General features: G+C 35.3%; 4 protein-coding genes across 7 annotated transcripts; 2 read left to right on the forward strand and 2 right to left on the reverse strand.

The window, feature by feature from the left end:
- Positions 1-763: 763 nt before the first annotated feature.
- On the reverse strand, positions 764-5,404 carry LOC107020890 (tRNase Z TRZ2, chloroplastic). The gene is made up of 9 exons (XM_015221416.2): positions 5,210-5,404; positions 3,940-4,441; positions 3,594-3,756; positions 3,434-3,504; positions 3,254-3,349; positions 3,059-3,172; positions 1,480-1,548; positions 1,326-1,400; positions 764-1,006 (listed from the first exon to the last, which is right to left on the reverse strand). Exons 2-9 carry the CDS (start codon positions 4,345-4,347, stop codon positions 917-919), a joined length of 1,086 nt encoding a protein of 361 aa, XP_015076902.1. The 5' UTR covers positions 4,348-4,441; positions 5,210-5,404; the 3' UTR covers positions 764-916.
- A 438-nt stretch (positions 5,405-5,842) lies between these two features.
- LOC107020712 lies at positions 5,843-10,662 on the forward strand. Of its 4 annotated transcripts, none has more exons than XM_015221173.2 (8): positions 5,843-5,963; positions 6,076-6,129; positions 6,406-6,469; positions 6,989-7,136; positions 7,280-7,397; positions 7,566-8,011; positions 8,468-8,741; positions 9,394-10,662. In XM_015221173.2, the coding sequence occupies exons 3-8, from the start codon at positions 6,445-6,447 to the stop codon at positions 10,450-10,452; spliced, it is 2,070 nt and encodes a 689-aa protein (XP_015076659.1). In that variant the 5' UTR covers positions 5,843-5,963; positions 6,076-6,129; positions 6,406-6,444; the 3' UTR covers positions 10,453-10,662. The 4 variants fall into 4 exon arrangements, with proteins under 4 accessions (XP_015076659.1, XP_015076661.1, XP_015076660.1 ...); XM_015221175.2 differs by having other exon boundaries at positions 8,543-8,741; XM_015221174.2 differs by having other exon boundaries at positions 7,005-7,136.
- A 1,394-nt stretch (positions 10,663-12,056) lies between these two features.
- Positions 12,057-15,423, reverse strand: LOC107018820 (ribosome biogenesis protein TSR3 homolog). The gene is made up of 2 exons (XM_015219400.2): positions 15,309-15,423; positions 12,057-13,223 (listed from the first exon to the last, which is right to left on the reverse strand). Exon 2 carries the CDS (start codon positions 13,136-13,138, stop codon positions 12,332-12,334), a length of 807 nt encoding a protein of 268 aa, XP_015074886.1. The 5' UTR covers positions 13,139-13,223; positions 15,309-15,423; the 3' UTR covers positions 12,057-12,331.
- A 1,472-nt stretch (positions 15,424-16,895) lies between these two features.
- On the forward strand, positions 16,896-21,729 carry LOC107018791 (RING-H2 finger protein ATL39-like). Its single transcript, XM_015219368.2, has 3 exons — positions 16,896-17,552; positions 18,539-18,636; positions 20,987-21,729. The coding sequence occupies exons 1-3, from the start codon at positions 17,394-17,396 to the stop codon at positions 21,309-21,311; spliced, it is 582 nt and encodes a 193-aa protein (XP_015074854.1). The 5' UTR covers positions 16,896-17,393; the 3' UTR covers positions 21,312-21,729.
- The last annotated feature ends 119 nt before the right edge of the window (positions 21,730-21,848 follow it).

Below are 21,848 nucleotides of genomic sequence, written 5' to 3' on the forward strand. Positions count from 1 at the left end.
GACATGTATGGTAAATGGAATTCCACTAGCTGATTTGAACAAGAGTACTTGTGTGGGATTTTCTTCTTGATGTAACTAAGATTAATGGGAGTTGAACACAAATCAATGGTGAAGCCTCTATCTGAGAGTTTCTTGGCTACCTCAAAGAAAGGTGTGATATGTCCATAAGCTAAGTATGGAAACATTAGAACTCTTAGCTTTGTTGTTTCATGTTCTATAGCCATGACTTCTCTTGTGTTCTTTCTCTCACTCTCTCTATGTGAATGTGATTGTGCGGAAGTGATTGTGTAGTGAAGCTATTAGTAAAATGAGTGAGTGTGAAAGTGATTGTGTAATGAAGCTCTTTACAGCTATGTTCGGAGTCTTCAAAAATGCCATTAGGTGCGTATCGGATCCTTTAAAACTAGTGCATTTTTCGAAGGATCCGACACGAGTACGACAACATTTTTGGAGAGTCCGAGCAACTTTAACTTTATAGTACTATGTTGTGTGTGAAAGTGATTGTACTATAGTACTATTGTGTGTAAAAGTGATCGTGTAATGGAGCTCTTTATAGTACTATTGTGTGTGAAAGTGATCGTGTAATGAAGCTATTAATAGAATTATTGTGAGTGTGAAAGTGATTATGTAATGAAGCTCTTTATAACTATGTTGTTCGGACTCATCAAAAATGTCATCAGGTTCGTGTTAGATCCTTCAAAACTAGAGCATTTTCGGAGGATCCGACACGGGTACGACAACATTTCTTCACAAGACATTATTGCTGAGATCATAACTTCTATACAAAATGTTGATATGAATAAACTCTATGAAAATATTTTGAATTTAAAACGAAATAGTCGATTTGATCTACGAATCTATTCTAATCATCTCGAGGTATAATGACGGACCAAGAGGCTCTAACCAGAAAAAATAGCTACAAATGCATTGATTTGAAGCCCTCAGTTAACGCAACCACTTTGGCTGATATCTGGGGTTGCAACTTTGATATACCTTGCCGGATTTCCTGTAATCGATGAGGGAAAATGTTATTAGGAGAATTCCGAGAGGAGGAGGGAATTCGCACACGTTCGACGTTTACACCAAATCAATATTAACAAGATATGTGCATGCACTTTCATCACTTAACAATGGTTAATTAACGTGTGTGTTTTCACCTCGAAATATATCTAACCATAGAATAAGTAAGTGTGGTTTGGTGTGGGATGGGGTTCTTCTATCAAAATAAATCGAATTTGAAAGCATATAAGCATAGGAGTGGGTGATAAAACAAGGAAGAAGTTGAATAAAACTGAAAACACTAAGGTTGAGACCGAGTAGACTACCTCAACACTGTAGCGTGGTGAAAAATGGGTTAAAACGAGTGTTTTGTTCCGTATCCAGTTTGCTTGCTCCATTATCTGCAACACCAAAAGTTGGAAGAGTTGTATCCAACATCATGATAAATATTATGTAAGTGTTTCAATGATTCAGGTATACCTCGTATAGATGGGTATGACCGTGCTCTCGTGCATGCTCAACACTGCAATTGTCATCCAAGAAAGTTGCCTGTCAAAGAGAAATACGTCCTCAGGATGAGATTAAAGCTCGATCCTAACTGCAGCATCAAAATGCTTCCATAAGGTACAACAACATACCCAATGTAATCCCATAAGTGGGGTCTGGGAGGGTAAAGTGTACGCAGACCTTATTCCTACCTCGGGAGGTAGAGGGGCTGTTTCTGATAAGACTCTCGGCTCAAGGAAAAAAAGAATTAACAGGAGTGAAGAAGTCATGGCAAATGCTTCCATGAAGTGAGTTAAGAAATTGTTCTAATTGTTTCCTCTACTGACCATTCGATTTTTCACTAAGTCAATAATAAAAATTACAAGGATAAACCAGTTTGCCTTTAATGGAGACTCCAAAAGTTGATTATGTATTTATGCCAAAAAGAACATATCTACCTTTCATGTATTTGACTCTCTCTCTCTCTCTCTCTCTTTTTATGACCAAGAAATCCGTCTGAAGCTAATTCTTTGGCCAACTGTACCCTTCAAAATACGGAGAATGCCCACCCCTTTTCGGTTAAATGCCTGAGTTAGTTCACTTGACGCAAGGCTCAAACTTGTGACCTAAAGACAAAGTCCCTCAACATTTGCCAGCTAATCCATGGACACAATAATCAGGTAAGTTTGCTTTAAGTATGTTGCTAAACACACAACAATTCATCCTTTTAAGTATGTTGCTAAAGGAACTCAAGTTCGTAATACAGTATGGACTTTTATCTTTTTGATATTATTTTTCATTTTTGCTGCTGCTGCAGGCCTGCAGCCTCAAGGTTTATGTACTTGAAATCTAACAGCATTTTCGAGAGAGATGAATATGTTCAGTCAATCAGTTAACCAAGTAAGATGCTAGAGCTGTACATCATAGCCATGCAATCAATCGGAGTAAAAAACTACACAGAGGTCACAGCATCTTCGCGCTAATTAATCATGTTTTTCCACTCTTTATGTCGTTTAAGGACAAAAGTAGCAAATTGAACCCCAAAGTACAGAAACAAGAGGAAACTAAAATGAAATACTGTAAAAGAAGCTACTTGATTTTCTATATCCATGGAAAACTAATAAAAACATCAAGGTAAACTGCACAACTGTTGTTCAGACCATATACGTAAGAAGCCACTTTGGTGTCCTTTCCTATTTCTTGTTACCTTTTAGGCCTATAACGATTAAAACTCAGCCAATAAAGTCTAGAAGGAATCAACATACAAACTAAGAAAGTTAGCAAGATAAGCAGCAAAGCTACAGCACATACAGTTTGGGCCTATCCTCAATGAACACAATATAGATCGGCCTAAATAAAATAATATTTAACCCTATACCTATACTTTTAGTCACTCAAGGAGTTAGAAGGAGATTAATTACAAGATAACTCATCTGAACTAAAACAATCAGTACCAATTAAGCATTAGTTTGAGAGTAGAATATGTCAATTAACAAAATGCCGAAACCCACAGAGGACACTGCTTGAACATGGTTATACCAATTAACTTAAATGCTTATCCATTCAGCTATACCTCAGTTATAAGAACTTTTGCCCGCAAGGCATCAGCACTGCGAGGATCAAGATAAAAATCCGATGCTGTATCTCCCGTGAAGGCTACTTCTGGACACAACACACTATCTGTAATCTAACAAATGATAATTTTCATTAGACAAGAAATAATTTCAGTCACCACTCTATCACACAAGTTATGTAACAACTTATGAACCTGAACACCCGATTTCTTCAGTTTCTCAATTTTTTTCCCCTCTAGATGAATGTATTGCTTCTTCAGCTTCTTTCTAACTGAGTATATCACATAGCCCTGGAAAACCCAAGAATGAAATAATAAGTCTATAACTTGAAATGAAAGGTTTCAAAGTACCCTGTAGAATTGATGCAAACAAACCTGGCTAGGAATAACATGGTGAGTTCTAACTGGCCTTACTACCAGGTCATTCCGCATCTCATATGTTTCCCCTGAGTTCAAAGTTGCAAATACATTTTAAATGTGGAGATAAGAAAACTCAATGGAGAAGTAAAGCATGTAAAAAAAACAGAATATTTACCTACATCTAAAGCAATCAGATCCAAGTTCAGTTCCACCTGACTCATAGATCTATGAACATCTAGCAACTTTTCTACATCCTCTTTTATGGGAGGAGGCACAAAGACAGTCGGGGGCTTCAAGCCGTACAAACCGCGAGTAGCAATATACATAGGAAGTCCACCCTGAATCAGAAGATAAAGCAAAAGTCAACACTGGCTACAAAGTTCAAATCAAGCCATAAGAAGTGTGTTATTTGCACCACGAATTGTGCATAGGCCCATGGATTATTACGTAACTAAAACAAATTTCTTCTTTCTGAGAACATTGATTGCTCAAAGCATAGAATTAACAGAAGAAAAACTTACAATGTGGTCAAGATGCGCGTGAGTGATAAACAAGAAGTTTTGATGAACGGCCCTTGAAGGACATCTCCCAATATCAAAAGCAGCCTTTAGTTGTGGCACAATAACACAGGTCTCATGCCCACCAATCGAGTGTCCTTCAATTGAATAGCCTTCAACATTTAACCCTTTGCGGATTACCTCAGCCCTGGCTTTTCTATACTCTTCTTCCTCTATAGCTCTCTCAATGGCAGACAAGAAGCCGGTAGAGGAGCTTTTGACAGCACATGGAGCTGGAAGACTGATGTGTGTTTGCTTTGAGATACCATGGCTTGGTTTTTGAACATTATATTGAGTTTGGTTTGAGGTGGAAGGGTAAAATGTGGAGAATGAAGGTACTTTTGGTATTGTAGTGGCTAGTGAGATTTGCATTTTTGAATTGAAGAACACATACAGATAGATGTACTCTGAGCAGGAGAGAAGGGGTTGAAATGGTTTTTGTGCTTCAATATTTGGATTACAACCCCTAAATTGAAACTTCATTCAGTTAATTTACAGTTTCTAAATCCAAAAACACATAAATCTAACAAAAAAAGACACAAAACATGAGAACGAGTCCACGACACATGATATTAAGATATACATATTCAAGTTCAACTATGACCAAATCCCATACTAGTAGGGGCATGCTATATGAATCCTTTGTGTCAATTCTGCTCTATTCATGTTCATTACAAAACAAGATACTTTGTCCATTTATGCAAATTAATACTAAGATTCTGAATCATATTAAATGATCGAAAATACAAAGAATTTGCAAAGCAACTTATGTTAGCACATATTTCAATTTATACACCCAGAAATTTGCTAACATGCACTTAACTCAACCCCTTCAATTTTATATGTGGCAATTACTTCTACAAGAAACTATCACTTTGCCTACATCACTTCAATCCAATTTACTAGCATTATACCTTCAATTGTTTCTTCTTATAACAAATATAACTCCTTCTTTCCCAAACTAATCATCACTATTCGTATCTCGAGTGTCAATTTGACTAATCTAAGGATCTAAATTTGATAAGATTAACTCAACATTTAATTCCAATAACATACAAAAAGTTTTCTAAGTTGCAATACTATACTAATATTCTTTAAATTATAAAAAAGTTGTGATTTTTATTACCTGTTTTACACATAAACCTATTTCAAAAATATTAGTAGGAAACTTTCACACAGAAATTACAAACCATTAAAGCAAATGCAAATGAAATAACAATTTTAGGGCTTATACCTGAAATGAAGAATGAAAAGAACCAAAGAAGCTAACTTTGTATGAAGAGAAACTCAGTTAAAACCAGAGCACCGGCCGCCGTCACTTTTTTCCGGTTTACTTTACTACCGGCGCCGGAAAGAGCATGTATTTTTCCAGTGATATTTTGTAAAAATGGTAGAGAGAAATAGAGAGAGGGATAAGGTTTTTAAAGTAGGAGCTTTTTTATATATACATATACATATAAAGAGTAGGTTTTTTTTTGTTTTTACTCGAACGGTGACGATTTCAATAAAATTTTCTTCGGTTTTAATAAAAATTTCTTCATATTCAAGCTTGAATTCGAGATATTTGACAATTCCAATAAAAAAAAATTCGATTTCAATAAAATTTTCTTCATATTCAATCTCGAATTCGAGATATTTTGTTAAGAGTGGAACATTCTCAGTAATGCATCATAAGACATGTTGATCTAAAAAATATTTATCTTAATGGTATATAAATTTAGTTAAAAATATTGAACTCGAACTTTCTTATATTTAGAGAAAAGAAAAAGATAAGGTAAGAAACGAATATTCGTTTTTCAAATCGAATATTCGTTAATTAACTGAGCTATTAAAATTCGCATTGTGGTGAAATATACAAGTTGCTTTTTTCATTTCCAAAGCTACCCTTTTCAGAAACTCATGCCAACACACTATAGTAAAGCAAGATTTCAACTACTCCCTTTTAGGGTCTCAAAAAAAAAAAAACTGTAATCAGGTTCAATTTCAAGGTGGATAAAGTTCAAATCTTTAACTAAGCATTCTTGATTTCAACTTTTTTTCTGAAAAAATCTTTGATTTTGTGTGTTTGGGTGCTGTTTTATTCACTTCATTTATTTGCAGGAGCTGAACTTTGACTTAATTTAACAAGATGGGAAAAAAAGATCAAGAATAGAGGTACTGAATCTTTATGTATGTACTGTTAGATTTAGGCATATTTTCTATCTGGGGTTTAGTTTTGTTTGCTTTATAACATCTTTTTAGAGCAAATATCCAGTAAAAATTGTTTCTTTATTGAAGATGAAGAAAGTTCAATTTTTTATTCAATTATTTGTCTTATTATGTTTACTAGTATTCTTGTTTTTTTTTTTTTCTGAAAAAAATCTTGATGGGTTCTTTGGTTCTTACTATTTGGGACATTCAAATGATTTTTTTGGGTGCTGTTTTATTCAGGAGCTGGATTTTGAGCTGAATTTTACAAGATGACAAGTAATGGGAAAAAAGATCAAGATCAGAGGTACTGAGTCATATGTGCTTTGTAGACATTTCTATATGAGTATATACATCTGTGTACTTATGAAGTGTTAGATTTTGGCATATTTTCTATCTGGGGGTTAGTTTTGATTGCTTTACCACAGCTCTTTACAGCAAAACCCCAGTAAAGATTGTGTTTTTAGCCCTGCTAGTGCAGCACAAGTAAGCGGAAGAAGTAAAAATGTTTTCTTTTATTAAGATGGAGATGGGGATTTGGATATGAGATGTGGTTGGTATATTTCTTGTTTCTTTCTGGTTCAGTGCAAAGAAAGCGGAAAAGCTGCTGGAAATATTATTTTTCCAACAATATCTTGGATAGTAGTGATAGACTTAGTATAATGATTCATTCAAGAGCTAAATCTTTTTTGTTTGCCTACGAAGTAATGAGCTTAAATGAATAAGTGGGGATTCATATAGCTGACTCCAACGTGTTTGGGACTGAAGTGTAGTTGTTATTGTTGTATGAAGTCATAAATGGAATTCAATCTCTGTTGTTTTACAGAGAATATCACTTGCAGGAAGCATAAGGTTCTCTATGAGATGAAGTACGGAAATGCTTACTCTCCATTGATGAAGAAGAAAGATGAGAGAGGGAATCCCCAATTGGGAGGGAGAGGGAGTGGTGAGAAGGGGGGTATCAATGTCTCTAGGTATACAATCTCGTTGAGTTCTTGAAAAGATCCGAACTTTGGTGGTGTTTTCATATGCTGTCGAATATTTTGTTCTCTTCTGTCTATTGAGTTAATTGTTATTTAATAATGGATCCTAATATGTTATATTTTTCCATGATCAGGAAAAGTGTTGGCATGGAAAATTCGAGTATGACGATTGAATTTCTCCGAGCACGATTATCGGCTGAAAGGTCTGTCTCACAAACAGCAAGGCAGAGAGCTGATGAACTAGCTGAGAGGGTTAGTAGTTTACCAGTGCATAAGCACCAAAATGTTGAATCTTTCTTCCTTCCTCTGCACATCACGCGCGTAGTTTATTTTACCAACATCTAATTGATCATTCCCCGTTCCAAGAGTTTCCGTCATTGCAGTGGGAAATATGAATGTTTTGTAATTAATGTATTATAGGTCTTGGAATTGGAAGATCAGCTAAAGATTGTGTCACTACAAAGAAAGAAGGCTGAGAAGGCCACAGCAGCTGTTCTATCCATCTTAGAGAATGAAGGAATAACTGATGCTTCGGAGGAATTTGATTCAGGCTCTGATCAGGAAGCAATTTTCTCTAATTCTAAAGGTGCTGACTCCACTGACAACAGAAATGAGCATAAGCCAGATCCATCAAATGTGAAAGAAAGAGAAAATGATGCAGACATCTCAAGCTCCGAGATTATATCTTCTCCATCAACTGGCAGAAGTTTGTCGTGGAAAAGTGGTAAACATTCTTTGCCATCTTTTGAGAGGAACAGATATACTGATTCTGCCTGGAGGAGGTCTGGTAGTTTCGCGTCAACTGGGACTTCTTCGCCAAAACAGGCTGGAAAATCATGCCGACGGATAAGGCGCAGTAACACCAAGTAAGTTCTTCAATAATCTCACTGATTGGAGTATAACATATCATGATGCTTATATCTTTTAATTTGGAAGTCTTGATTGAGTGACAGGGTCACATTTAGCTCGACTTTATCTCGCAGGAACTTCAGGAAGGCTTTATTCAGAAATGTCAATATCTGAATCCCCTAGGCCCTAATCCTTGATATCTTGGCCTATTATTATTATTATTTCTGCTCATGCCTACTTCATTGCATTGTACTATCTGCTTCCCGAGGGAAGAATATATTCTTTTTGGGATATTGCTTTGGAGGTGAGGGGAGAGGGGAAGTTTCAGTTATGATTATGTTTGGTCAATTCCTGATACCTATTTTCACTAGCTACATGCATATCTCCTTGTGCATTTAGATCAGTAAAGTCACTTTAAGCATCTTTCTCTTTATCATCTTTCATTTTTTAACCTCATTTCTTTTGTGGACCAGAACGGTCACTGATGAATGCCCCCCCGAGCATCTTCCTTCTTTTGCTAATAATGGGCATCAATCCTTAATGGACAGTGCTGGAAATAATGATGTGAACGATCAACTTCATTTACCTACTTCAGAGATGTCGGAAAATCAAAGGAAAGCCGATGAGAGTGATGAAGGCATGGAAAGAGCTTTGCAGCATAAGGCGCAGCTTATAGGGAAATATGAAGCTGAGGAAAAAGCCCAAAGAGAATGGGAAGAAAAGTATAGAGAGAATAACTATGCACAGGTATATATGAATTTTTGATCAAGCACGTGCATATTATTCATCTGTTGGCTACTTGATCTGTGCAAAGACACTGATGTTGAAGATCGTCATTAGACTAATATACTTAAGAACATAACCGGCAAATAATGAGGGAATTCCTGATTAATCTACTCATGTCATAGTTATTTTTTAATACTATCTTATTTTCTCCATAATTGAGCTATAATCTAATGCTATATTCTGGTTTGTAGAGTTAAGTTTGTCAAGATTTTAAGTACCGGCTTCGGTGGTGTTATTCTAAAGTAATAACGGGAATGCTACTGATATGTTCCGGTCATCTGTCCATGTTGGGTCTAGTCATGGATGAAGATACGTCGTTTACTTGTTTATTCATGTGACCTTCTGAAGCTCGGATGAAGGATTCGGATTGCGGTTGGTTGGCCAGCATGAAAATGGTCAAACCATGATGAACCTCTATATGGAAAACAAAAATCCATATAGCTCATCTCAAATAGTCTGAGATTGATGTGTAGTTGGTCGGTTGATCACATATTCCTTAACTTGTACTGTTAGTTTTGCTTCTATTTGTGGTCTTGATGCATTTTGCTGCTTTTGCTTTAGTCCAGTACGCACCTTCACTATTCATTTCAGTTGACTTTCATAAACTACTCAGGATTCATATGACCCCGGAAATTACTCGGACGTGACTGAAGAAAGAGATGACGTGAAGGCATTTGAGCAACCATATTCTGCTGAAATGATTAATTTGCAAAATCATGCTAACAAATTCCAGGAAGTTGATACTCCCTCCACTAATGGAGTTACAGACAATGTTCCATCCACTCCGCATATCGGTACAAGCTGCAGGAAGGATCAGAACTGCAGCAGAATTATTAATTCAGAGTCCCCAGCTTCAGAATTTGCACTTCCAGAATCTAATGGGAGTTGTCCAGAAAATGATGGCCCAACACCTGCTTATAGTCACCATCAGTTACCGTCTTCTAATGGTTCCCCTATACAACCCTTGGAGAATAGTATCTCGTCTTCTGGAGGTAGCAGTTTGCAAGCAGGACAAGCCTTGGTTTCTGGGGATGCTTCAGATAACATAGGTTCTATCCTGGGAGCACTTGAACAAGCTAAATTTTCTATTAGCCAACAGATCAACGTCTCGCCAACAGCAGAAGGCCGATCGTCCATAGAACATTCTATTCCTACTGCTAAAATTGAGGACAGATTAGACATTCCTCCTGGATTCCCTGGCCTTTTTAGACTACCAACAGATTTTCAATTTGAAGCAACTACAACAGCCAGCTACCAAGGTTTTCCGTCAAGGTTCAGTTCAGCGAATCATTTTCATGAACCTGGCTATGATCAATTCTCAGCTACCCCTTACATGGAGTCTCCATCAAATGCTATTACAGGTCTACCATATACCACTGGATTCGACTACCTTAATCCTCCCTCGAGCTTTGGTCATCCATTTTCTAGTAAATCAACCTACCCCACATATCCTTTCCGTCCCAATACAACAACTATTGTGTCTCAATCCCAAACAAGTTGGAGTCCGCTATATGAATCCTCACTAACCAAATCAAGCCCTGTTGTAGTGCCAAACTTGTCCTCAGGCGAAGACGTATTCTTAAGATCCCTTCCAAGGAATGAGACAGGTAAACCTCCATCATTTCCTGTCTCACATTATGATTCTCATCTGAGACCGAACATGTATAGATAGCTGGCATTGCTCAAAGCACTACATTTCATAAAGAGATAGGCTCTAGTTTCTTCATCCAATATGGTTTCTTGAGACCAGTGTGAGTGGTGTAGCCATGTAACCAAGATATTTAAGTCTCTTGTATTAGATGTGTATTTTGTAAAGTCTTCTGGAATCAATAAGCTTTGTCAGCAAATTACCTTTAAATTGAACTCATTGGATTTCAAGCTACTATTTGTTGCAATTTTAGTGATTTTTTACACATAAATATCTCTAGCGTCGAAAGTATTGAGTTCAGATGAAGTTGAAACCAAGAGGTTCTTTTCACTAAAATTGGTGCATATGCTGAACAACATAGAAAGAATGCTATATTATAGAACAACACCATGTACAGAATAAATGTTTTTCTTTCTCCAAAAAAAATAAAAACTAAAACACCTCTAAGAATGAGAGGTTTATCGTCACATCATTGCTTGTTTCATTCATAAATTCTCCCTTGCTCCTTAGCATGGACTTTCCATGTTGCTAACTACTACTTGAGGTCAAGGACAAGGTTCAATCGTCATTCTAGATTTGCAGTCAGATATATTTCCATTATGTTACCTAACTAAATACTATCACCTCATATATATATACCAGCCATCATGAGTTAGCTTCATGAAATGACCAAGTCAAAATGTCAAAGTGTCTTTGATAAGATTTGCTTACTCTTGACCAAGAAAAGTAAACCACTATATAAAACAATTGTGATATAAAACATCCCAATTCAATTCCTAAAGATCCCCAACTTCTCAAAACTTTTACTAGTCTTTTATTCAAAATCCTCTCTTCCCTTCATTTTCGTCACGAAAACATAGCCGTCATTATAAGAAGCAAGAGAAGTAGCTAAAAGTACTCACTCCACGCCCTTGAAGTGGGAAATTCAACATAAAAATTTGATTCTGACTTCATAGAGCCAGTGTTGTTGCCTGCGCGTAGGGCCGGGTCGTAGATTGAATATGGTCCTAAAGTTCTTCAAAGACCTTCACTTGAGAATTGGAGACTTATTCAAGAACATTTTTTATCATAACAAAGATCAAGAAGATGAAACTCATCAAATTATTGGTTATGAAAAGAGTTCTAGTGATGAATCATTGAAATACAAGAATCCAGTTCCAAATAAATCATTGAACAAATAGGATCATGTCATTAATATTTTTTTGCTTTGGACTTTATGTAGAAGAAGAAATTCAAAAACTTATTTATTTTGTTCTTTTTTGGTGCATGCTTCTACTGTATATATGCTTAAATATATGCCTCTACTGTAAAAAAAAAAAAAGCAATTTTTGGCTGCTCCTTAATTCTAACTTGCCACCTAATATGCTTAAGACCACAAGATTAAAAGACATTTTGATACGTTTTACGTATCAAGACCACAAGATTCAAAACTCCTTTTTACTTTTCTAAACTCCGTATCAAATCAAAATCAAACAAGCAAATGGAAAGAGAGAGTAGTAGTTACATATATCTGATTACAAAAAATCCAGCTTTTAAAACATTTGATGCATAAATGTCTAATGAGTTATTGCACCCGAGGGTGCGGCCAAGTAGTCAAGGAAGTGAGTTGAGAATTATAAAGTCTCCGGTTCAAATCTCAACAGAGACAAAAACAGTAGGTGATTTCTTCTCATCTGTTCCATCGTTTAGACGATATGTGTAACACACATGTTATAGCTCAACATCAAAACACTACCACTGTATGGATGATATTGGGAGAACACTCTCTACATTCTAACATTATGCATTAGTTGCCAAAATCAACTATAGTTAGATGGAAAAGAAGAAGAAGAATACAGTTAACATAGGATTCTGCTATGCTATATTCAGCAAACATTTTTTTCTTACTGCAACTACAAGTATGCTATTCACTCTCTTCATCGCTATCCGCCAAGGAAACATGATTCATATTCTTTTCTAGAGGAGGAAGTCCATCGTCGGAATCATTAGAAGAATTTTCACCTTCACTATGAGATCCAGAGTCTTCTACTTTTAGAGTTTGCGGAATAGGTGAGGTTTGTGCAGAGAGCCACTCATTCTGTGTTGAAACTATTTCAGCACTCGTTTGACATTGTGAGTATGCCTTCAGAAGTTCCTTATTGAGGGACAAGAACGCATGACCCCATTTGAACTTGCTGAGCAACAGATTTCCAGTTTCCTCCTCGCCGCATATAATTAAACCTGCTGCTAAAGCCTCAACACAAGATAGCTGACACGGACGACCATAGTTTACTGGATTTGCTGCTACTAACCATGGTAAAAGACGAGGTGCAGGACAGCGTAGTTTGGTGAAAGGTACATCATCTAAACGTGCCCATGAACAATCAACTACAGACATTCCCTTTCGATCAATTAAACTACTATCTTCTCTTGAAATACACTGTGTTCCAGTAGGACTTAAGCAAATGCCACCAAATCCACTACCAACACGCAGCTCTCTCAACAAACCGAATCTTGCAAGCTTCCGTCCAGTGCACCTTTTAGCGTCGCACTGACCAAAATCCCACATAGCCAGCTGAATTTTTGGACCGGCTGGTTCCTCTTCTTCCACAAATTCTCCGGGTAAAGACTCTTCAACCTTGAAAGAGTCATCAGGTTGACGGGTGCGACTGGATTGTCCTCGATGAGAGTGGTGATGGCTTTTAGATCGCCTTTGCTTGTTACCACCCATTTATAAGAACTGGCTAACGATTTGATCGTACTTATTGAACTACTACTAAGATGATGTTGGCCACTTAAACTTCAAAACTGATCATCTGCATATTGTAAATGGATCCTCTATCAAAATAATGCTAGAGAAAAGAGCTACAAGCTATCCCCCGGGCAATCATTACTATTGCAACTTCAATCAACAAGTCTATACGCCTTAGTTTCACATATCAGCCAACGAAGAGAGGTTTTCTTTGAGAAAAAAATTACTTTTAAGAATCCCAATCACCAAGTGGCAAAGAAAGAAGATGGAACAAGATTGGTGATTGATAGAAAAATGTAACACAAACAAAAGTACAGGTATAACAACCTATCAATTTGCATTTACATGTTGAGAGCAGCATACTAACTGATAAGTTACAGTAGATAACATTCAAACATATCTATAAGAAAGAGGGGAAGGACAAGTATTTATTTTCTTTACACTTCGAAATACTCAAAAGGTAGTACTTCAATAACAGTTCTAAGTCCCAGTCAACACTTATGCTCTCCCTGTTCATTTTCACAATATTAAAAGAAAAATGGAAAAAGATATCATCCGATCAAGTGTTGGAAAGGTAGAACAAAATTTCATAGCTGCTAACTTCAAAAATGATATTATCTCACTTGAGAATACTGTCTATCCATAGAGCAACTGAATTTGAACCTGACATTAGCCGTTATGAACATAGAGACCACCATTGAGTCGAACAAACTTGCTTTAGTTCCACAAGATCTTGAAAGGGTAGTTAAGACACTGTTAAAAGTTCGTTACCACACTACATAATGTTGTCATTTTTTAGGGTGTTATGACATAACTACCCAACCAATAGGTTGGGAAAACACTCAAAATGGAAATTTAGCATCGAAAACCAATTGGAACATAACTCTACTTTAGGTATAACTCCTAGATAATTGACTTCAATAAAGTCTAACAAATGAATCACTAATCCATGGCTCATGACCAGGAATAGATATATTTAGCTAGTATAAGATGAAGTCCAAATAAACCACAAGTAATGATCTGTAATCTAGTATTCCTGTAGTTCGATTAGTAAAACATGTTTGGGTTCTGAGATTATTCGATCATAAAGTTAATTTTACACCTCTTTACTGTTAGTAGTAATACTACAAACGACATCTTCTGAACATGTCAAAATCTGGTTTTTGAACTTGTAATACATTTTCAAAAACTATCATTGTTATCCAAGATTCAGGGCCAAGGTGGAAGTGGCCTCCATGGTGGAAAACTAGGCTGAGATGGTTCAGGCATGGCAAGAGGAGATGGTCAGACGCATTAGATTGTTTAAGATAGTAATACGCATTAAAAGGAGCCAGGAACTATACAGATCATAAATTAGATTGTTCAAAATTTTACATAAGAAACATTATCAGGTCGATCTAAAGAGTTTCCTGACTTCTCTTTGACTGTTCCTTACTCTAAACTATTGCAAAACTAGAACTTGGAGCAAAATTGAGCCAAACTAAAGTTCGACTTACATTGCATATATAAGCTTAAAAAGACTTTCTTTTTATGTATAGAGAATGTATCCCCTTGTATTCTTCGTGTGTTTAGAAATCCTAACTACGACAGGAGCAGATGGAGAGTATGAATAACGGGTCGACACAGAGCTCAGACTCTTCAAAAATGTCATCAGTGTGTCAACCCCTTCAAAAGTAGTGCATTTTGCAACGATTCGACACGGATGCCGTAACATTTTCGGAGAGTCCGAGAAACTTAGCAGATCACAAATATATGTCATTGAAATTTGAAAAAAAAACAAATTTGAACCCATAATTTTAATTTTTTAATTACTTTGGTGCTCGTACACCTAGACCAATTTCACGCGATACCTAACACCTGCCCCTCCCACGGACACCACTAACAACGGGGTCTGAGGAGGATAAAGTATACGCATACCTTACCACTACCTAAAAAGTCAATAAAATATAATCCTCGACTCAACTAACAAAAAAATTACCTCAAAATTCGATTTGAACATACAATAACACAATCAATCCAAAAAAACGAAGCAAAAAATAGATTTTTTAAAAAATAAAACACAAACACATAACTACATACATGAATCAAATCAAGAACATAACAGCAATAATTTAAAAAAAAAAAACTGAAAAATCTAAGAAAAACTTACAAGGACGAAAAGCGCAGCTGATGAAGAACAAATGTTCTTTTTTGGTTATTCATCGATCCAACAAGGGTTTTAGAAGGGGCTAAAGTGCACAAAATAGCCTATTTTTGGACCATCATTTAACTTTTTAGCCATATCATATAAAATTTTATTAAGTTTAATCGTTTCAGAATCAACTTTAGATATACGACGAAGTAATAAAATTTAAATTATTTAATACGTTCTAAATTCTATATTTTAATTTTTTTATTGCATAAATATAAGTAATCAATCATATTACACCATAATCAAATGCCTTTTACATGTCCTTATGATATAATATTTTAATAATTAATCAATTATATCAAAGGATTTTAATCTTTTTGAATTTATCAAATTTTTATTGTACTATTTATATTGAGTATTTATAATAAATTATATCGATTTATTATGATTAAGTAAAAAAAGATATTTAAAAACACATACCATGTATTTATAATTTGAAATAAATATTTATTGAGTGTATATAAAAGTTTACCAAAGATACTTAGATATTTTTTCTACTTTGCCCATTATATTTATTTTTTAAATATAGGGTGATTATGTGAGCAACTTTGATCATTTCCTCTCTAATTAGATTTGTTTCTTTTTTTCCTTATCAAATATTTTATGATGGTGAGGTATGTGATGATGAATAGTGAAGTAAGAAAATTTGTTCACTTCCTTAAATCTTTTTTAAAATAAAATTTTTCGGGGCGAAGTCAAGTCAATTTTGGGCCATCAAATTAGAGAACAGATGATTTCATAATATATTTTCTTATTAATAAAGGAAAATCTTATATATATATATATATATATATATATATATATATGGGTTAATAATGGTCGTTCACCTAATCATGTTGACATTTTGACAATAGGGAGTTCAAATCTTTTATAGATTCTCTAATTTTATACACTAAATTTAATTTAATATATTAAGAGACTCAGTGAGATTGTGACAAAAATGTCTTGAACAAAATCTTTATTAATGAATAATTTATGAAGACGACAGGCTTAGCCATGAAATAGAATCTTTAAAATAAACCTAGGTTGATGATTAGTCAATAAAAATAATTCATTTAATTATTTCATATAAATATCGAATGTGAATAAATAATTATCTAATAATTGATGGAGAAGGCATGCCTATAATTGAAATAAAACAACAATAAGTTGCTAAAATTGTGGTTTTAGGGGCTCAATGAAGATACAATTGGCACTATTTCAACCAAACATATCATAGTGGAACACTTTCAATCAATGAAGATACATTCTATAATATATGTGATATATTGCAAGTAACTTTTATAGCAATTATTTAATTAGTATATGACATGAAAAACATAGAATGTGAAATTTTTTATTGTATGATTAATGTATGTAAATTAAACTTTTAGTTAATTTTGTTTGGTTCGTGGATAAAAGAGTATGTCAAGAGGAAGTGCATAAATACTCTATTAATATAAAAGTGTTCGAGATTGACTACGGATGATTTTAGAAGAGTTAGAAATATCGTGAAAATGTTATTAGACGAACACTATTTATTCATAGTCTGCTTACACTCTATTCTCTTCGTAGCTCATTTATGAGATTGTCTTACTAAATCTCAAGATAAAATGGCAAAATGATACATTTTTGCACTTCTCCAAATTGTTAAAGTAATTAGAATCAACTTCTTCACATTAGACATATTCATGCAGGCACATAAGGAGAGAGACATGGAGACAGAGTCAATATCTGGTAAAGATGGTACCTTTGACAAAAATATTTGCATATTCTGTAGAATAAACAATTTGGGTGCCTTTTAAAGTAAGTTATTTAGTGTGGTGAAGGTCAAATTTTTGGAAAATTGAAAAAATATTACAAAGGGGTATTTTTTTTTTCTTCCTAGTGACAAAAGGGGGTGTGGGGATTTTGATTTTTCTTGTGATTTTGCAAGTTGGGTATTGTAAAATCTGTTTGGATGGTAGTAACAGAACAAGATTTGGAATTTTCTTGGAAATTTGATTATTGGGTTGTCGATTGGAAGGTAAAGTTGCAATCTTGGAAAAAAATTGGGAAAAAAAGATGACATCTTCAGCTGTAAATTTGGTGATGACAGTGATTGGGTTTACAGTGAGCATTATATTCATAGTATTTGTGTGTACAAGGTTAATTTGTGCAAGAATTCAGTATTTGACAAGGAGGAGGTCTTCTGCATATACTTCTAGATCTGATCTTAGCATTGTAAGTTCTTGAATTCAATATTCTTCAAATTTTAGTGATTTGTGACATATGTATATGTTTCGTGTCGAAAATACTGGTTAGGTTGAGCCTATATTGGATAGAGTTGGAGCAGCAAGGCTTAGAAAGGAAAAAAAATTGACCTTGTATATGTAAGACAATTTTCCAGTGAAGAGAGTTAGGATAAACCCCTTACGTCCCCTAGCTCCGCCCCTAGGCTCACACTGAGTGTTGTTGCTAGGAGATATTCTTTCCTTAAGTTCTCCATGTTGCTCTATGTTTACTACTTTTATGTTGGGAGAAACTAAAATTTGAGTTGGGGTAGCAAGTATCTTATCATGACTATAGTTTTTGATTGGTTTAGTAGTCTAGCTGGTACATAATCTTGTAGGTCTGTGATGCTTAGTTTGTTAGGTTTGTGGACTTTTGGGATGCTTTTTATGGCTTGTCATATTCTTTGATTTGAAACCTTTCAAACTTCAAGTTGTGCTTGTAGGTCCTATTCTCCTCACTTCATATCTTTTATCACATATGTAGCTATATCAGCCTTGTACAAGTTTAGTTGCTTACTATGTAATACATGCACCCAAGGTTGTGGCATAGTGGTCGACGAAGTGGGTTGAGAACCATGAAGTCCCAGGTTCAAATTCTAGCAGAGACAAGAAACACTAGGTTATTACTTTCCATCTATTCTAGCCTTCGTGGACAGAGTTACCTGACCTGTTAGGTATCCCATGGAGTTAATCGAGGTGTGCGAAAATGGACCCGAAAACCATGGTTATCAACAAAAATAAAATTGCTTACTATATATATTGAGTTCCCTTTCTGTTTGTTCTGCTTTAGTAGTTGATCTCTGTTTCTATATTGGTGGTCAGTCTGTTTAGCAAATAACTCAAGAATATTGTCTTTCTACTCTGAAGCAGAACGAATTTTTTTGTGAATCATTTGTCCTGCTTACTTAAACAGTAGTTCCTGTTTACCTCGTATAGTTGGAACGTGGTTTACATGGGCTGGAGCCTCTTGCTGTTTCGAAGTTCCCCACGAAGAAGTACAGTGATGCATTTTTTTCATTTGCAGAAAATACTCAGTGAGTTGAATCTTTTCTCTCAACTCATATGTTGAACTAGCTTACATAAGCGGCACTTGTTTCTTATTGGTTGTTTTTGACTTCTTTATGAAATAGACTATTTGAATTGTAGATTCGGAAAGAAAATTTATTTATGATGAAAAAGGATCGAAAATATTGATCCTTATAGTGGGATTATGGATATGTTTTTGGATTATGTTAACATTGATAACTTGTTAAGTCCACATGAGTTAAATCTTAATATGGAAACATAGTAAACATCTGCTACCTGACTTTATTACGAGATAATCGTCTTCGTTTAAGATCTTGAAAATTCTTGTGTTTTTTCTTCATCTAAATCATTGTATAAATTGAACAAAGATTAGAAATAAAGAAAGAACTGGCTGCTCAGTGCAACATAGTTTTGTGTGTTTAGACGAGACTGTTGACATCCATGTTTAGATTGTCCTAGTTTGGTGTATGGTTTGAACAGATAGTTTCAGACAAGCACAATACGTTTTGTCGGAGAGGCCACCAACTACGCCGAATCTTTATTACAGTGTGTTGTTTTTTCATTTTTAGGAAGATGAAAGTCATATAAGATATTACTTGCTACTTATAGCTGATATTGGAGGGGACATATGGATTGATCATTTGGAGATGAAATCCGACATTTTTTAACAACTTTGATGTCAAACATATTCTCTAATATGAAAATTGGTGATAGCTATAGTTTTGCCCCTAATTTTAACTTTTCATCTATTGTTCTTGTAAGTTCTTACTTTGTTGAACCACCTGGAATAGTGGTCATGGAGAATTGTGGTACTTCCTCTAGCTCTTAAGTTTTCGAGTGAATTTCTTTTGGTGAAATCTTGTCAAGATTCAATTCTGATTTCTGAATCTAACTGGATTATGTGAACTATTTGGGATGACGCCAAGGGAAAACCAGGTGAAGGGAAGATCAAGAGAAAAGAAACTCTTTTGGTTATAGTTACTTAAGTCTCTTCCTTATGCTTTAGCCTGTGCCGTGTTACTCCATTTATATTAGAAACAGCAGCAAACCTACAAGTGGATGAGCCGAATCAGGAGAAAATTAGGATAAATTAGACACTACCTGCTAACTTGAAAAGTAAATTGACAATGTAGCGCATAAGACTGTGGAATCCAAAAAGAATGTTATACTCTTTGGATGGACATGTTTGGAGGTGATACCGATATTTCTATTCACAAAGAACCGGTGGGAGGCCGCTCAGCTTATGAAATGTTTAAGCCAGCTTTCACTTGCTTTTCTCTTATTAGATACACCATGCATATGCATCTCCCACTTTTTGACTTAAAGGATTGAGATATTCTCTGATCATTTATCATAGACCTTTTGGCTTTGGATGGTGCCATTTTAGCTCGCGAAGACCTACATTTTCAGCGAAGGAAGCTGTCCATTCGTTTACCTTTTGTTGAGCCATCTGAATTTGTTTCATTTCATTTATCTTCTTATTTGATGCATCCACCTCTCCTGCTTCTAGATAAATGAGAATCACAGTAACGAGTTTCAATTATTCAAAAAAACTTGAAAAGGATGAAATAATCGACTATTTACAAATTGGGAAAGACGTGGGAATGAGCTGACTTTTGCAGGTCATATGTGTAATTGGAGTTTTTTCAGATAAGTCAAAGAAGAATCAATTTTGGTAGAAAATAATGTTGGACTAAAAAATCATGTGTTAGATAGTAAGTGTGAGATTGAGGCTATTATATAGCATCAATCCTCCAATGTCCTATCTATCAAAACTACTATTGGTTGCATACTGCACTTTATACTGTAAAACTCATAACAATAGGAAAACATCAACTTGTGACTTTCCGACTAGTATGCACTAAGCATGTTCTTGTGTTTTCAACAATATGTCAAAAAAAAGGGACTGGAGATTACTAGAGGCAGTATGTGTTACTTTCTAGTTTATTTTGGCCATAGAATTCTCTAATTGAGGTTATGCAAGTATGTTCCGGTGGACTTTGGCCATCATCCATATCGTTAGAGGATGCTGAAACTTTTTGTGGTCACTCGAAGATTTGGTGTTGTATAGGTCAATTTAGAATATATAGTGAGCCAGACAAGGAGATCAGTAGTTTCATGGAGATCAGGTACTGAAACATGTTGTTCCTTGAGGTGTAAATCATGGAAGTAACATGTATTTTCTTGATTCAACTGTATGATAGGATTCAAAGGGATACCGTTAATGAGTTTGTTGTGAAATGAACATATGTTGCTTTTATTGTTTTGTTCGTCGTGTTTTAAGTGTCTCCTCTAGTGTACTTTTGGAATTTTTCAATCAATCACCTTCTGATTTCCTTGTGTACTTCATTGACGTAGATGCATGATTTGCCTTGCTGAGTATCGGGAGGAAGATACATTACGTATTTTGCCATTATGTGGACACTACTTCCATGCCACATGCATCGACATATGGTTTCAGCAGCACTCTACATGTCCTGTTTGTCGGATTTCCTTACGCGAGACTGCTGAGAAAAAGTGCTTCTTGCAGCCCTTGTTTAGTTCAGCTGTCCGATCTCAATACACGATGGACACCCCGAATGTTAATTCGAACCAATGCTCATCATCTGGGCTGAGGCTTTCTTCCAGATCACACGACAACCAGAGCACGAACCCCAGTACAGCAAGTGCATCAAATGCATAAGCCTTTACAATTGACAGATGATAGGTATTTACAATGTTGTGATAACACTCATCTTAGTAATCCAGATTTTGCTCATCTATGTCTCCTTCTCCGAACCCTGCAAATAGCGGGAGCTTAGTGCACTAGACAACCTGGACGGACTTTTTCCCATTCAATACACAAACATTTCTTTTTCTCATTTGGTAAATATATAAGTTCAGTTTTGGTGGTAGCACTCTTGTATATAGGGGCGGAGCTAGAGGGACGAAAGTTCTGAACCCCCCTCGCTGGATATTCACACTGTATATATAAGGTCAAAATCTTTGTTTACGTTTATATATTAGATAGATGATAAACTTTTTTAGCGAAAATCTTGTACTGTATAACAATCATTATTTCACTTGATATAGATATGTATATGCCTTGCCTTTTATTCATATTGATATATATTTGCTTAGATGAAAGACTAGACATTATTGCAGTAAATAGCCACAAAAATTGGTAGTACATATAGACTATTTAATTTATGGCAACAATAATAGCATATGATTATTCCCA

Source organism: Solanum pennellii, chromosome 5 (assembly GCF_001406875.1).
Source record: "Solanum pennellii chromosome 5, SPENNV200".
Taxonomy (NCBI): Eukaryota; Viridiplantae; Streptophyta; class Magnoliopsida; order Solanales; family Solanaceae; genus Solanum; species Solanum pennellii.